General features: G+C 39.7%; 1 protein-coding gene across 1 annotated transcript in view; it reads left to right on the top strand.

The window, feature by feature from the left end:
* SGIP1 (SH3GL interacting endocytic adaptor 1) overlaps positions 1–13693 on the top strand; it is a 115954-nt gene extending 102261 nt beyond the window's left edge. The window contains exons 16-22 of the mRNA XM_088673931.1: positions 5207–5318; positions 6274–6429; positions 7282–7414; positions 7660–7862; positions 8658–8722; positions 9564–9728; positions 11204–13693. Of these exons, the coding sequence (XP_088530057.1) occupies positions 5207–5318; positions 6274–6429; positions 7282–7414; positions 7660–7862; positions 8658–8722; positions 9564–9728; positions 11204–11226 (857 nt within the window). The 3' untranslated portion in view covers positions 11227–13693. The remainder of the gene's footprint in view (positions 1–5206; positions 5319–6273; positions 6430–7281; positions 7415–7659; positions 7863–8657; positions 8723–9563; positions 9729–11203) is intronic.
* Positions 13694–14677: the final 984 nt, after the last annotated feature.

Raw genomic sequence — 14677 nt, 5'->3', positions numbered from 1 at the left:
TATGTAACTTCATTATGTAATAATATGGAAGTCTGTAGCTGGATATGTTTATTTTCCTCTTCCCATTCCTTTCTACCCTCTCTCTTAGATTGTAAGTCATTGTTATACCCTATAAACCACCTTGAGTGCTTTGGCCAGAACAGTAGGAACTAGACATAAGCTAAATTGCAACCTTTTCCTTTGAAGACTAAACGGGTGTGTTTTAAATAGACTTTTATGGCGTGAAAGTCCCCTTAGGGAGTTCTGCTATTATATGCATGGTCCTTTTATACACCATGGCAGGGGCAGTTTCAGCATTTCACACAGTGCTGCCGTTGGAGGTGGAATCACAAAGGCCAGTCATCATCTGTCCTCTAGCAAAAGAGTGCTAGAGAAGAGACATGCAAGCCTCATGCAGAAGCAGTGTTGGAGCCTGCCATGTGAAGCGTAATATCTGCACATTAAATTTCATGGTGGCTGAATCTTCATCAAACCAAGTTCTGTGTATCCCAGTGGGGAAAATATATTCCCCGTATCTTGTCTTTGTTTCAAATCAGAAGTACTTTCGATAATTTAAATATTTGACCAGAATAAGGACAATTTTCAACAATACAATAGTAGAAAATGTAATGTAAAACACACTAGAAAATTAACTTTCTTTTTGTAATTGTCATATTTATCCCTTGTATATCATAAGGTTGCGTGGCTGATAATGACTGAAGAGGACATGACTATGTAGAGGTGTTCATTTAAAGATGGATGTTCTTTTCCAAGAGTGCTGGGGAAACATTTTCCCAGGTTTCGTTAGCCACATTAAGAGATTTTAAATTAAGCAGGCTCTCCTCAGATGAATAGGCAATGCTGATCATGACACAGTGTGAACTGCTTTGGGGGGAAAGGTGTCTGTCTGCAACATCATGATGGTAATTGTTTTCCTTGCTGGCCTCCTAACTCCTGCCAGAGATAATTTGCATAAGTGGTAAACAGATAACCCACAACCTGCTGCATACTGAATTATTTCAACAGTAGCACCCCATAGCAGGGTAAAAGAAACAATAGGAAAGCTTGGGTATATATTACAAAGCATTTAGTGCTACTTTTTCTAGCTAGACAGCCAGCCAAACGTTTTAAAAATCTCTTTTGAAATGTACTCTGTATGGCAATTCTATATGTATTCCTATCTGTTTCTGTGTGAGAAAAGGGACAGAGACTAGGAAGTGTAATCTGATTTACATGGTGGATTTAGTCATATCATGATTTCTACTCAGAAGGACCTTTAGGGCGTTCCCCCTCCCCATCCTTTGAAGAAGAAGAAGAAGAAGAAATGTCCCAATCACTTACGGAAGTAGCTTATTTAGTAAGGTGTTTGGGTGCTACTGCAGACAAACGGGCTGAATGCCATTTTAAGCTCCTGATTGTGAACTGGCATGATTTGTGGGAATTGGTCTCGCCGGCCAAATTGGGACTTAATTAGCCCCACCAGCTAGAAGCTCCTCGCCGCTCCCCAAGAAGGGGAAGAAGGGAGGTTCATTGTGATCTCCACCCCCCCCCCCACCAGATGATTCTTGTTATTATGTCCAGCCCAACAACAACTATCTTTTACTTAAGGATTATTTCAGCATGTGGCATTGTACTAGTCATATGATTCATTTAAATTTACCACATTCTTTGGCACAGTCTATTTTGTAATACTTTGAAACTTGTTGGTGTGGGGAAAACTTTTAAAAATAGTTTCATTTTGCTGTTTGTTTAGACCTCGTAATCTGACATTCCTTTGGTCTTGATGGAGGTATTGAAGAAACCTCTCTCTCTCTTTTCATCATTAAGCTCTGGAATAGACTTGGAACCTAGTTGGAATTAATAGACTGGTCTTTTCTTCCATATTTATATAGTCATGGTGGGAATAGATACATAAGGAAGGCACTTCAGAGGAAGAAGCAGTGGAGGCAGGTCCATTACAGTGAATGGGGCACTCCCCCACGAACCTCAGCCAGCCCTTCTTACAGACTCTGTCTGTCATTGACTCCAACTCCACTTATTGTATGTCTCCCTGCTTTCTGCCCTACCAGTCCTAAAGGGCAGAAGCCACCACCAGAGGGAAGTCTAAAATATGCTTCTTGCAGTTCGTCTACCAAGTACTTGCTCCTCTTTAGATTTCAACCTTTCCGTCTTAATGAGAGATAACCCTACCAGCCTATGTGGAGATTAGTTGTGTTCCAGTGAGAAATGAAAACTGTATTTTTTTTCTAACTTTCTAGGTGTTTGCACAACTTTTCTATTATTCTCTGCATTCTGGAATACCTGTTGAAATAAAGGGAGAATTGCATTGGATTTTTACTTTCTTGAGCAACTAAATATATTGTTAATCCTCTGGAGACTTACTGTATTTTTCCGTCTATAAGATGCCTCCATGTATAAGGCGCCCCCTATTTTTGGGGACTCAGATTTAAGAAAATGGGGGGAGATGCCCTGTGTATAAGACACCCCCCTCATTTTTGACATTATTTTTAGGGGGGGGGGACCTAGTCTTATACATGAAAAAATACAGTACTTACAGTAAGGCAAAACCATGGGGGTGTGATATCCGAAAACACATATCTACTCTGCACATGACTTAGTCAGATAACCCCAATGGTATCGATCACATCTGCTCACAGTGGGAGAATACATGCAATTATTTTTTGTTCTTTTGTCATTGCAATCGCTGTTTCTTTTGAGCCAGACCCAGATAAAGCATCACATCTTCAGCTAGCTTTTGGTTCAGCATGACTTTCTGTTGAGCATCTGCAAATGCCCAGGGATTCAGTGGAAATAGGGGTTCAATACACATAAATAAAAATAAATTTCCCTTTTGCCTAGGCTGCTGCTTTTTTCTCTTACGTCAGTGTGATATTTGAGAGTTAAAATGTGTGCAGGCTTCCAGAATGATCACACTAATGCTTATTTTATCAAAATGTTTGGGATATTATTGGAAGAGACTCTTAATTCATACAATTTTTAACTATTGTAATATCCATTGAGCAACTTGCGATATCTCTGCCAAACATTAATTGAAGGCATAAGGCAATTCTTGCCAAATATGTTCCTCTGTGATTCCATTCTGAGTAAACAAGGCATTTCATCTACTCTTCAATTGAATACGTTTTTCCCTGCAGTAATTTACTCCTCTAAAGGCCAAACTAGGTGTGATGGGGCTGCCATATGTATGTTATCCATATGTCTGCCCTGTTCACCTATAAATCATGGTTAGGAGGCATTATGTGAAAAGGAGTGCATGAGGGAGAAGAGCAAAAGTTGTCTCTCCTCCACTTTATATTTCTGTACTCCAGAGCTTTCATTTTCTTCCAGGTTGGCTTAGTTCCAGTAGTAGAACTGGACAGAGAAAACAACTTAAAGCAATGGAGTCCAGCAACATCGAGTGGAAGAGAATGTAGGTTTTCCTTTCCTGTGTCCCTTTCTTCAGCACCCCCTAGAAGGGTTGCCATATGTCCGGAATCTCCCGAACATAACCGGAATACTGCAGTCAGAAGCAGTGCCCAGGCGGAAATTGTTAAAATGTCCGGGAAAATCCATACACATGTCGATCCATGTCAGCAGTGTTGTTTTTTGCCAATGTTCCTGAAACATAACTCCAAAATGACATTTTTTTGGGGGGGGGGGATTTTTGCCAAAGAAAGCTCAACAACTTTGGTGATGGCAGCCCAACCCCCACCCCTCTTTATATGTGAATGGGACAGACATTTGGGCAGCTTGCCCAACATACCTAGTTTGGCCTTAATAAATGCTGAAAGAGCAGTTTTATACAGGGCCTCTTTGGGACTTTATGGGATTCTTACTTAACTGTCCAAAGAGGAATAGGTAAGTGAGACCCTTCATTCACCCACAGCCGCCCCTGCTTTGTTGTTTTTTCCTTCCTTGAACATCAGTAATTGTGTCCATGGGAAAGATCTATCTCTGGATAGGCAATTGAAATCAGCTTTCCAAGAAAAGTCCAGGCACTGAAATACTGCAAGTCACCAAACCGAATGAAATAATGAATTAGAAGGTTTCTAGTGCATTAAATAAACCCAGACAAAACAAATTATCCACATTCTCAAGTAGCCATTTTAAGTGTTCGAAAAACAAGAACCAACCATGATGATCACCAGGATAGATACTCCACCCTTTTAAACAAACAAATAATTAACGTGCCTGATGAACTCTGCCTTTTGAGTGCAGGACTGCACATGTACCCTGTTTTAAATGAGGAGGTGGTCTTCCTGCAAGTTAGCTATTACCCCATACAGTCAAAGGTACATCTTTTACCCCCTCCCATTGGGGGGGGCACAAAGTTAGTGTCAGACAAGGGGCACCTCCAGACAACCTGTTTATTGAGCTTTTTTCTGATTTGTTTTTGTGGAGGTTATACAACACCCACTGTTTATTGAACATTCATCCTGATTTTTTGTTCAGGTTTTACGACTTCCTGTCAATTATCACACACTTTCTAATGCGTTTCCCCCTTCGCTTTTCTTACCCGAAAAGACTGCAGTTGTTTTTATTTTTAAAAAGTGGGTTTGTTGCGCAAGAGTGCTTTAATTCACCTGAATTGCTCAAATCTAAATTTTCCAGTACCCGGTATGTAATTGAATCCCTCCGGCAAAATAGTGCCAGTCTGGAAGAAAACTAACACTACACTAGCACCAGTACTAAAAACATTTTTAAATCATCTTGCTAACTGCACTGCATCGCCTGCACTTCTTGTCTCTTGTGTTCTGTCTTGATGGAGTCACAGGTTTCAGCTAATTTTTCTTCCCAGAAGTTCCCTTTCAACAAAATTACATTGATTATTCTCTTATTCACTGTAGATAGATTGCTCTGGTGCTGAAGTAAAGCACCACCTAGAATTTGACATACAGTCATATCACTAAAACAAAGCTCTATTTTAATTAAAAGGCAGCAGAAGTTCGAAACTGTACCTGGCTTGGATTAAACACACACACACACACACTGCTACTAACAGTGATTAAAAGCTTTGGTTTTGATTTTTTGCTTAGAGAAAAACGTAAGTATTTTTTTAGACCAGAATCAAAGTTGACGTAATTTGCCAGTATAGTGCTTTATTTGCAAAATGAATGTTTTTGCCTTCTCTTTGGATTTCTCTGCTCTCCCCCTTGATGGAGTTAACTTGATGCAATCGAAAAGGTTTCTGTGTGCATAAAAAGTGACTATTTTTCATTGGTTTCAGGCTCTTCTAGAGGACCCAGCCCCTTAACAATGGGTGCACAAGACACTCTGCCCGTAGCTGCAGCTTTCACTGAAACAGTTAATGCATACTTCAAAGGAGCAGATCCTAACAAGTAGGTATCAAATTGTTATTCCCCACCCCCCACCCCCATCTCTTCCCCATACAATAATAGACAGTTTAGGGTTGGTCTTACAGTTAGGGCATGCACACCTTTACTGCTTCCTCTGCATTCAGTGTACTCCCACTGCTAGTCCCCCCCCTCCAAAGCCAAATTCACCCGACCTTAGTCACAATCCATATGGATGCTGTAGCTTCTTGACAAATGCTGTTGTTGCATTTCCCTCTCTCAATTGAACTTCAGTCCAGCTGCATTCACTTAGTGCTTTAAGAATGGCGTGTACATTTGAGAAGGCAGGGAAACAAAAAAGGCCATACTCCTTGGCTGAATGCATAACTGATCCCCCTCTCTGGTATGAACAGCACTGTGCAAATGTGGTTTCAAATGCAGCAGTGGGAAACAACCTCACTGAATTTTAAACTGCTGGTGTGAACATCACCTTAGGTGGGCCGCACATTAGGAACTGGTGATGTAAAACCAGCAACAAAGTTGGAGAAAATATTCTTTTCCAGCTAACAAATAATTCAGTAAATAAGTACTGAGTGGGGAGAGGACACAGGGATCAGTTGTTTTGCAAAAAAGGGGACCTTAGCATGATGCAATCAGAGTTCTGTTGAATGCTTTCATAAATTAGGGAATGCTGATATTACTGTGCCAAGAGAAAAACCAAATACTCCAGCTTCTCAATCTTCAGCGTGGTTGGGGTATTTAAATATCATCTGATCTTCAGTGAAGTATGACTGTAATCTGGTATGTTGGTTTGCTGTTTTTATTTCATTTCACAACTCCATATTACTTTTCTTTTTCTCTGTTACTTATCTGTTTTTCCAGTGCCTACACATTTTTGTATGCAACAAAAAATCAAATAAAAAGTTTTCTTTCCTCCAAGTATAGGGAAATGTACCTGAATGAATTGTTCTCTTTCTCTACGTTTCTTTTGATATTAAAGATGCATAGTGAAAATTACTGGAGAGATGGTGCTGTCGTTTCCTGCAGGAATTACTAGACATTTTGCCAATAATCCCGCCCCTGCTGTTCTAACATTCCGTGTAACAAATTACAACAGGTTAGAACACGTCTTGCCAAACCCCCAACTGCTTTGCTGGTAAATATCTTTCTATGTAAACTCTTATAGATTTATAGGGGGAAGTTCTTTTGTAACTTTCGCACAAGAAACTTTGCATAGATCGTAAATAAGATCAATAGCATTCTTAATTTATAAATATCTAAAACTTTTCTGTATATATTTTTGTATGTCAAAAACATACAAAAGTACCTGTGGAGTTTATACTTTGTTGTTGAAATGGTAACTCTCACAATGTTTTCTTTTATTGTTGTATAGTGATTTTACAGATGAGCCGCATGCTCATTTGTCAAGCTATTGTCAGAAAGCAAACACAAAATGTTCATGTTGATCACCATCAGCTCGAGCATGGGTCATTCTGAAGCAGCTATAATAGATGACTATTTCGCTTTCCAGTTTTTTGGCAATGCCAAATTCGGCACTTCTAGAAGAAAATGGGACAGTTAACAGTATAGCTAGAAATCTGCTTGCCATTCTTCAGCTTTTCACTATTAATCATCTGATCATTCAGCTATGTTTGCTAGCAGCCAATGCTGCTGAAGACTCTGAATCAGTCTCTGTCTCTCATTTGTTGCATTCAAATTTTGCCCCAGAAAGATCATTACAATTTGACATCATTTCTTAACACAATAAACATGTTACAAATATCTAACACACACACACACACACACACACACACACACACACACACCAGAAGGACATGTGATATTTCATCCCTGATCAGTGGACATTATGGTTGGGTTGGGGCTTGGGAGTTATAATCCAAAACCTAGTTGAACCACAGATTCCCTAACCCTGCTCTGTGACTTGTTGACAAAAGTTTTCCATTTACAAAATTAACGTTTTTTCTCTTTTTTTCCTAAATGGATGCAGTGACAGTACACAAGCTGATGCCAACACAAAGGAATTCTGGGTAAACATGCCAAATTTGATGACGCATTTAAAGAAAGTATCTGAACAGAAACCACAAGCAACGTATTATAATGTGGATATGCTTAAATATCAGGTAATACCTTTTACAGCATATAATCTGGTGAAATGTTCAATGAGCATAAGGGCTGGATAAATATAGTTCCTTTTTGTTAGTCACCCCCCCCCCAAAAAAAACTTTTTATGAATGGACATGCTGAATTGTACTAAAGGAAAAGTAAAAACAATGCAAAGTATATTCCAGGCCAAAAAAAACCTTTTAATCTGAAGGTTTATTACTACACTTTGCCTATGAAATCTACCATTTCTCTCTCTTATAAGGTATCTGCCCAGGGTATTCAGTCTACTCCATTGAACCTTGCAGTGAACTGGCGGTGTGAGCCTACCAGCACTGATCTACGCATTGACTACAAATATAATCTAGAGGCAATGACTACACCAGTAGCTTTAAACAATGTGCAGTTCCTTGTTCCCATAGACGGAGGAGTGACAAAACTTCAAGCTGTGCTTCCACCTGCTATTTGGTATGAACCTAAACTGGTCTTTGATCCTTCCCAGTGCTCACTCCAGAGATGCACTGTTCTTAATGGCTGGAGGTGGTTCCATTCGGACAATCTGAAACTGTTTTCGATCAGCCCTTGTCATTATGTGATCAAAACTTTTGCACAATTCTGTCTGAATAACTCTGTAGCATTTAGAACATTTTTATGCAAATGAGAAAGAGAGAAACTTAATGCTGCAGCTTTTCCACACTTACTGTACCTTTCCTTTGCTCTTTCCAGGCATGGTCTGAGATTTAAAGCTCTGTGTCTTCCAAGCACCCTTTTTGTTGTTGTTGTTGAGAAAACCCGTTCTGTAAAGCTCAATTGGAGCAAACTTCAATCTGCAGAAAACCTGAATGGAAGTTTGCTCCAATTCAGCTTTAAAGAGCAGGTTTTCTCAGGGAAAGCTCTGGCCAGAAATCAAACAAACACAGATGCCCTTCAGATGGTGTTGGGCTGCATCATCCCTGACCTTTGTTTGGCCATGGTGGCTGGGGCTGATGGGAAACTGTAGTACAACAGTATATAATGGGCACCAAGTTGGCTGCCCCAAGGTAGTGGGGATGCTAGCTTTACACAAGGCAAAGAGTTATGGGAACTTCCTGTTCAGCACTGTAACAATAAACTGGAATGGTTCCTGAACTGCACTGTTCTGTACTGATGTTCTATGCTGGATGATGCTAATTTCAGATTGCCTGCTTCCTGCAGTGCTTAATTTGCTTGCTACATGTCCTGTCATTCCAAAACTCATATGAACAAGCTTTCTTTTGTTTTTAGGAATGCTGAACAGCAAAAGATATTGTGGAGGATTCCTGATATTTCACAAAAATCAGAGAATGGAGGTAATAAGGCAAGCTTACTACCTCTTCAGCCTTACGTTTTCTCCCTTTACTCATTGCTATACATGATGATGCCCCACTTATTGCAACATCATGTATAGCTGTTTTCTCACTCCTCTCTCACTGTGTGGAGTGAGGAAACTCATTGAACAGTGCAGCCATGGATAGTTTTTACATGAAACTGAATACAATACAATAAAGCCAGGAGTTCCTGGGCTGCACACTTATTTTAACATGTTATTGGGGTGAGTTAATTACTGAAATGTTATTGATATATATGTATTACGTTTATGAAGTTATTTTGATTTTTTTAAAATATGTACTGTTTCATTATTTCTGTGAACTGGTTTGGTTACAAAATTATTACGAACAATAAGCATGCAAATAAACTGATGAGACTGGTGTGTGCAGTGCAATTATGCATGTTATCTCAGAAGTAAATTCCACTGGGGGGTGCCAACTTGAATAAAATATGAGGTGGGCAAGTAAGCCCCGCCCTGCATAATCAGTCACAAGATGCTGTGCACACACAGCATTGGAATGCCAGTGTCCATCAACTGGAGGGGGCAGCCCTCTCAAATATTTTATTGGGGGATAAAGGGACCTTGGCCCCTAGGAGTCCCACTATGTTCAATGGTGTTTACTTACTCCCAGGTAAGTGTGCATAGGATTGCTGCTTCAAAACACCAGTTGCTCAGGAGGAAAAAGGGGAAGTGGTGTGATACGGCTTTAACAATTAGCAAGATGAAAGCTTATCCCCTGCTAGTGAGTCTCCTACATGCGCATAGGTTTTCTCACTATGTTACATTTTTGTAACATACTTGCTGTATTTTCTACCTTAAAGGTGTGGGCTCTTTGCTGGCACGATTCCAGTTATCTGAGGGACCAAGCAAACCTTCCCCCCTGGTTGTGCAATTCACCAGCGAAGGGACCACTCTCTCCAGTTGCGACATTGAACTTGTTGGAGCCGGGTATCGTTTTTCACTTATTAAAAAGAGGTTTGCAGCAGGTAATTTTTTTTTGTTTCTATAGAGGCGCCTTAAATTTTCTTCTTCTCAGTGTGGGTAGGGGTGTATCAGCAAAATGAGGAGCTGGGTGGTTAGGTCTGGAAAGGACAGTATCCCGGCTTATTTAGTCTGGGTGCCTACATCCCATCATGCCATCTGTTAAAAGATGCATGCTTCCCATTGTAATTAAGGATTTGGGGATGGGATGCTGGTCGCATCTTTTAAGTTTCATCCTATAGAACCAAGCTGTTGTCTGATGTGTTGTTCAAACTCTATTGAGCTGTGGGCACACATGGGTGCATGCATACATATGGCACCACTTCTTCCTTTTTACCACCATGGAGAATTCCTTTTGGATCTCCTGCCTCAAGAGCCACAGGTCTTGATAAGAAGTTATGGTGCAGGTGGTGTGATGGGGTGGAGTCATGGAGCTGGCCTCCCAACAGCAGCATCGCTGCAGTTTACTTAGAGAGGGGCAGGGCAGGGCAGAGCAGTAGTGAGGTTGGGATGGCACAGAGGCACCACTGTGGGTGCCAGATTGGCTTTGCCAGGGCGTCTGTGTAGACCTGTCCAGGTCAGCTGCAGTGACTCTGATGTTGGGAGGGCAGCTCCTCCCCACCACCCCGGCCACTAGTGTCATATGGGGATGCAACACGCATGTTTGGATTTCCTGAATAACTCCAATATGAATAAGAAAAGTTGTTTGATCTCCTCCCCTTCCTGTGCCCCACTGAGAGATCTCAACCAGTCTGAGGCACCTGGACTCACAATCGTTCTGAAAAGGAAAAGAACATGCAAGCTTGATTTAGCAATCATTCAGTATATTTCTCAGGTTGTTATTAGAAGAACCTTCCTGTAAACAATAACTTGAAGACTATTGCCAGGTGAAAGATTTGAACAATTTGTACTTAGGTGAAGTCAAGAATCTAGATTTGTTTCAACTGCAGTAGAGCGATGGACCTGAAAGTCCACATTTCATGATAATGTCATCAACCACTTGGGCCACACCTTCACTTAAGTAACTTAATTGATACTCAGGCCAGCTTGCATGTAACGACAAGCCATGGTTAATGGCTTATTGGGACTGAACAATAAGTGGTGAAGACTTGGCTTATCAATAGGTCTGAACTTTTTAATTAAAATAATTATTTAAAAAATAGGTCTGAACTTGGGATTGTGGCTTGTTCTACCCAACTTGTTGTCTTTATCAACAAGTCATGCCTTCATTTGTAAGAGAGAAACAATCCACTGGGCTTGGCTGCAACCAGCCAAGTCTTCATGGCTTGTTGGTCCCACTCACTCCAGGGGAGAAGCAAAGTGGGAGTGATTGGTTAGCATGGAAAATCATGCTGCTCAGTCCCGGTAAGCCATGAACAGTGGCTTATTGTAAATTGCCATGTTTATAAAAAATAAATACGAGCTTTATTAATTTTATGAAACTTTTATTTTAACATACCTTTTGTCACTTTCCTTGCAGGAAAATACCTGGCAGATAACTAACAGAAGTTTATGCAAGTATGTGGAAAATCCATATAGCTGAGGACTGCTGTGGGTGAACGGGTTTTATACGCTGTTTGAGGAAAAACTAAATCCTGTACTTGGGACATTTCTGTTGGAAGTGTCAGCAACTTTCAACATTTTCCCTCAGAAAATGCCATGTTGACCAGTCCTACAGTATTTACTTCTAGATGTAATATTGTTAATGTTTTAAATTGTAATTATTGTATTTGTAAATTGTACTCATTCCAGTAAGGCTGTATTTTGGCAGTTAGACACTTGAGTTTTAGCATTTTACCATTCATGAAATGGGTGTAATTTAAACTGTGGTATATAAATTTAATAGTAGTACTGTTGAATGGCGCAATGCTTTCAGAGGTAGATAACATTTTGTCAATATATACAATCTGAATACCATGCTAATTGCTGTGAGAAAGGGGGTGCCTCAAAAAAGAAAAAGACCTGCAAATTCGCTCTGTTTTTTCTTTAGCCCTTAGTATGTCATATAAATAGTTATATGAATGAACAGGGTCTATCTTTTAAGTATTTAATTGATTTAACTCCAGAACATTTTCAGTAAATGTTGTGGTGGTTATAGCATACTTCCCCCAGTGACAGAAATCTCTCTGGATATAAGTTATTGGATACACTTCCATTATGATGAAGCATGTGTTGGAAAAGCTTTCAATTCCTTCCCCTTTGTCTGACATGATCAGATGTGGCGGTAGGGGGGCGTCCACTAGAAACCTCCTCACTATGCAAGCCCTATTGAAATGAATGAAAGCACAGCCAGGCAGTGAAGCAGTTCCAGTTATTTTCACTAAGTCTTGCACAGGAGAAGCTTCTGGTGGGTTGGGCTCAAAATAAGCAGTTTAAAACACAAATGTGATAACTTTTGACAAATACATCTTTATGTGGGTGTAAAGAAAGAGACTGTGTTTTATTTCAGCAACAGTTTTTCCCCCCAGTTTGGTAGGCATGCTTGTTTATTTTTACAATACCATATGCATGCTAAGAAAACTTACTTTTGCTAGTCAGATTCTAAGATACAAGTGAAGGGAGAAAGAGCTCGAAAGTAATGTATTCATGCGTGTTTCAATCTGTAAAGGTTTGTGTTGTGGCCTCATAGTGAGAAACCATAGCTGCACTAAGTTTGTGTGGCAGAATTGGTAGCACAATCATTAATCATACTGGATTCTCAGTTGTCCTGCAAATATTTAACTGCCAGCATATTCTGCTTTCTTCAAACAGGCGTTTGGGTTTCAAGCTTCTAAACAGTTTTGAGATATTTCTTAACATCTATCGCAAAGGAGAGTGCAGCGCTTTATAAAGAACAAAACTGCCCAGTTCTCTCATGTTGCTAAAACGCTTGCTAGATATTTATACACAATGTTTTAGTTCTGCTGAATTTGTTCATTTGGCAGCTAAGCTTGCAGCCTGTACAGCAGGAGCTAATGAGAGGGCTCACTGGAGTTGTGCAGAGGGTCATGAGACTAATAGATAGTATCCATGCTGCTTTTTTTGTACACACAACTAGTATTTTTTTACATTGAGGTCTAAGTAGGTTGGCATCCAACTGTCTCATTTGCATGCAAAAATGGCTGTGCTTGAGGAACAGCTATGTCTGCATTAAAGCAAGCAAACAAAATCAGAGGCTGTCCTGCAAGGAAATCTGGTCATAAATTATATATCCCTTTGGAAACAAGCATGGGAAGTATATATCCTAAAGTGGTAGAAGCTGAAATTTCATATATCATCAGAAGGGAGAAAATGACAGAGAATTTCTTTTAATATGAATCTTGGATGAGAAACCTGAGGAGCTAATTTTGAGGAAAATATGACACACAATATAAAAAATATAACTACTTTTCTTTGGCCCCACTGGTTTCTCTGTAGCACTGATGTTGATTTTGTGAATTGCTAGAACTCTGTGTGGCTTGAGGTGGAAAACAGCTTTGTCTTATATTGTACTTTGTGTTCCTAAAAGTTGCCATGTCAGACATGTGTCTGATCTTTCTATGTGAAAGTAAATGTGGCCTTCCGGTGGCATCATCATGATGCTTATTACAAAAGCTGCAGTGAGGGAAAGCAAGTTTTTGCCTTGCTCTAATGGATGGAGAACTTTGCTACACTAATTTTATTTTCTTCCAATACGTACAAGTTACCAGGTAGTCACATAATTGTGGGCTTAAAAAAACATAGCTAATGTCATTACTACCCAAATTTGAATTAAAAAGCTTTTTTTCATGCAAATAACACATGATGTACATTTGAAAAATATTAGTGTGCAAATTCATTTTCAGTGCTGGAAAGAAATTCACCTTAAAAAAAATCTAAAAGCAAACTAGGGAATTTAAAACTCTGAGCAGACAGGTAAATGGAGAGAAATATGTTCAACACAATTGAATTTGATATGTATCCAACATAAATATAGCGTACCCCAATCTTAGAAAAAATTCTCCAAACGTTCAAAAACAAATAATTTATAATAGAAAATATCTTTTTTAAAAAAAAAAAAGTTTCTCCAATTTGCCTTATTTAGCACTTAATGTAGCAGTATGCACATCTTCCCGCAAAAAGGTCCAACTAATGGCCAACATGCCGTAGCTCTTAATATGGTTATTTTTTCCAGCACTTTCTGCCACAGGGTGTGCAATATCAACTGCTGGCAACCATGGAGTCTCATCCATATTCCTCCCTGTAACAAAGTCCTGATCCACCAATGATGTTGAAAAAGGGAATAAAAACATGTCCTGTCTAAAAAAAGTTATTCCCCATGTTTTTGTAGTAAAAGCTCTTGTGCAAGCGTTATTTGCATTTCTGTGCAGCACCCACAGTAACCACAGGCTTTATCAAAAGCTTTTTACTGAATATTGATTCTAAAAGTACATTTTCAATTATTAAAAATGCAGCCTATGCATGAGGGTCTGTGTTGCACACATCGTTTGTCTTATCAGCCCCAAGCACACACTTGTGCATATAAAGTTCTAGTGTACCTCTGAAACAGCTTCACCTACAGGATCATCAAGTAGTAAGCATAGCTAAGATAACACAAGGGTTACGCAGTTCAGAAAAGAACTAAAATAGAACTCCGTCATCTTAGCTTTTCTTGGGTGAAGAAAGAATTGGGGACTATCTGAGCCAGTTGTGATAAGTACAAGTCATCAGCAGGGAGAGTGAAGAGGATTCATGTATCTGTAGTAACTGTTGATGGATTAAACTTCCTCATGCAAGGCATATTCAGAAAGGCCTGCTGTTTCATAAAATAAAACAAGCAGAATCAAAACACAGCATGCCTTTCAAGCAAGCTATTCAAATGGAAACAGCTTTCTATTGCATGCAAAATCTCTGGAAGGGAAACAATAGGTTTTAAAGGTATAAAGTAGGGCTGAAATCTTATGCACACTTACTCAGGAGCAAGCCCCATTGAAATATGTGGAACTGACCTTGCTGT

This window comes from Zootoca vivipara, chromosome 7 (genome assembly GCF_965207765.1).
Source record: "Zootoca vivipara chromosome 7, rZooViv2.hap1.1, whole genome shotgun sequence".
Classification (NCBI taxonomy): Eukaryota; Metazoa; Chordata; class Lepidosauria; order Squamata; family Lacertidae; genus Zootoca; species Zootoca vivipara.
Note: the sequence above shows the minus strand (reverse complement) of the source record. Positions and strands in the feature narration are given on the sequence as shown.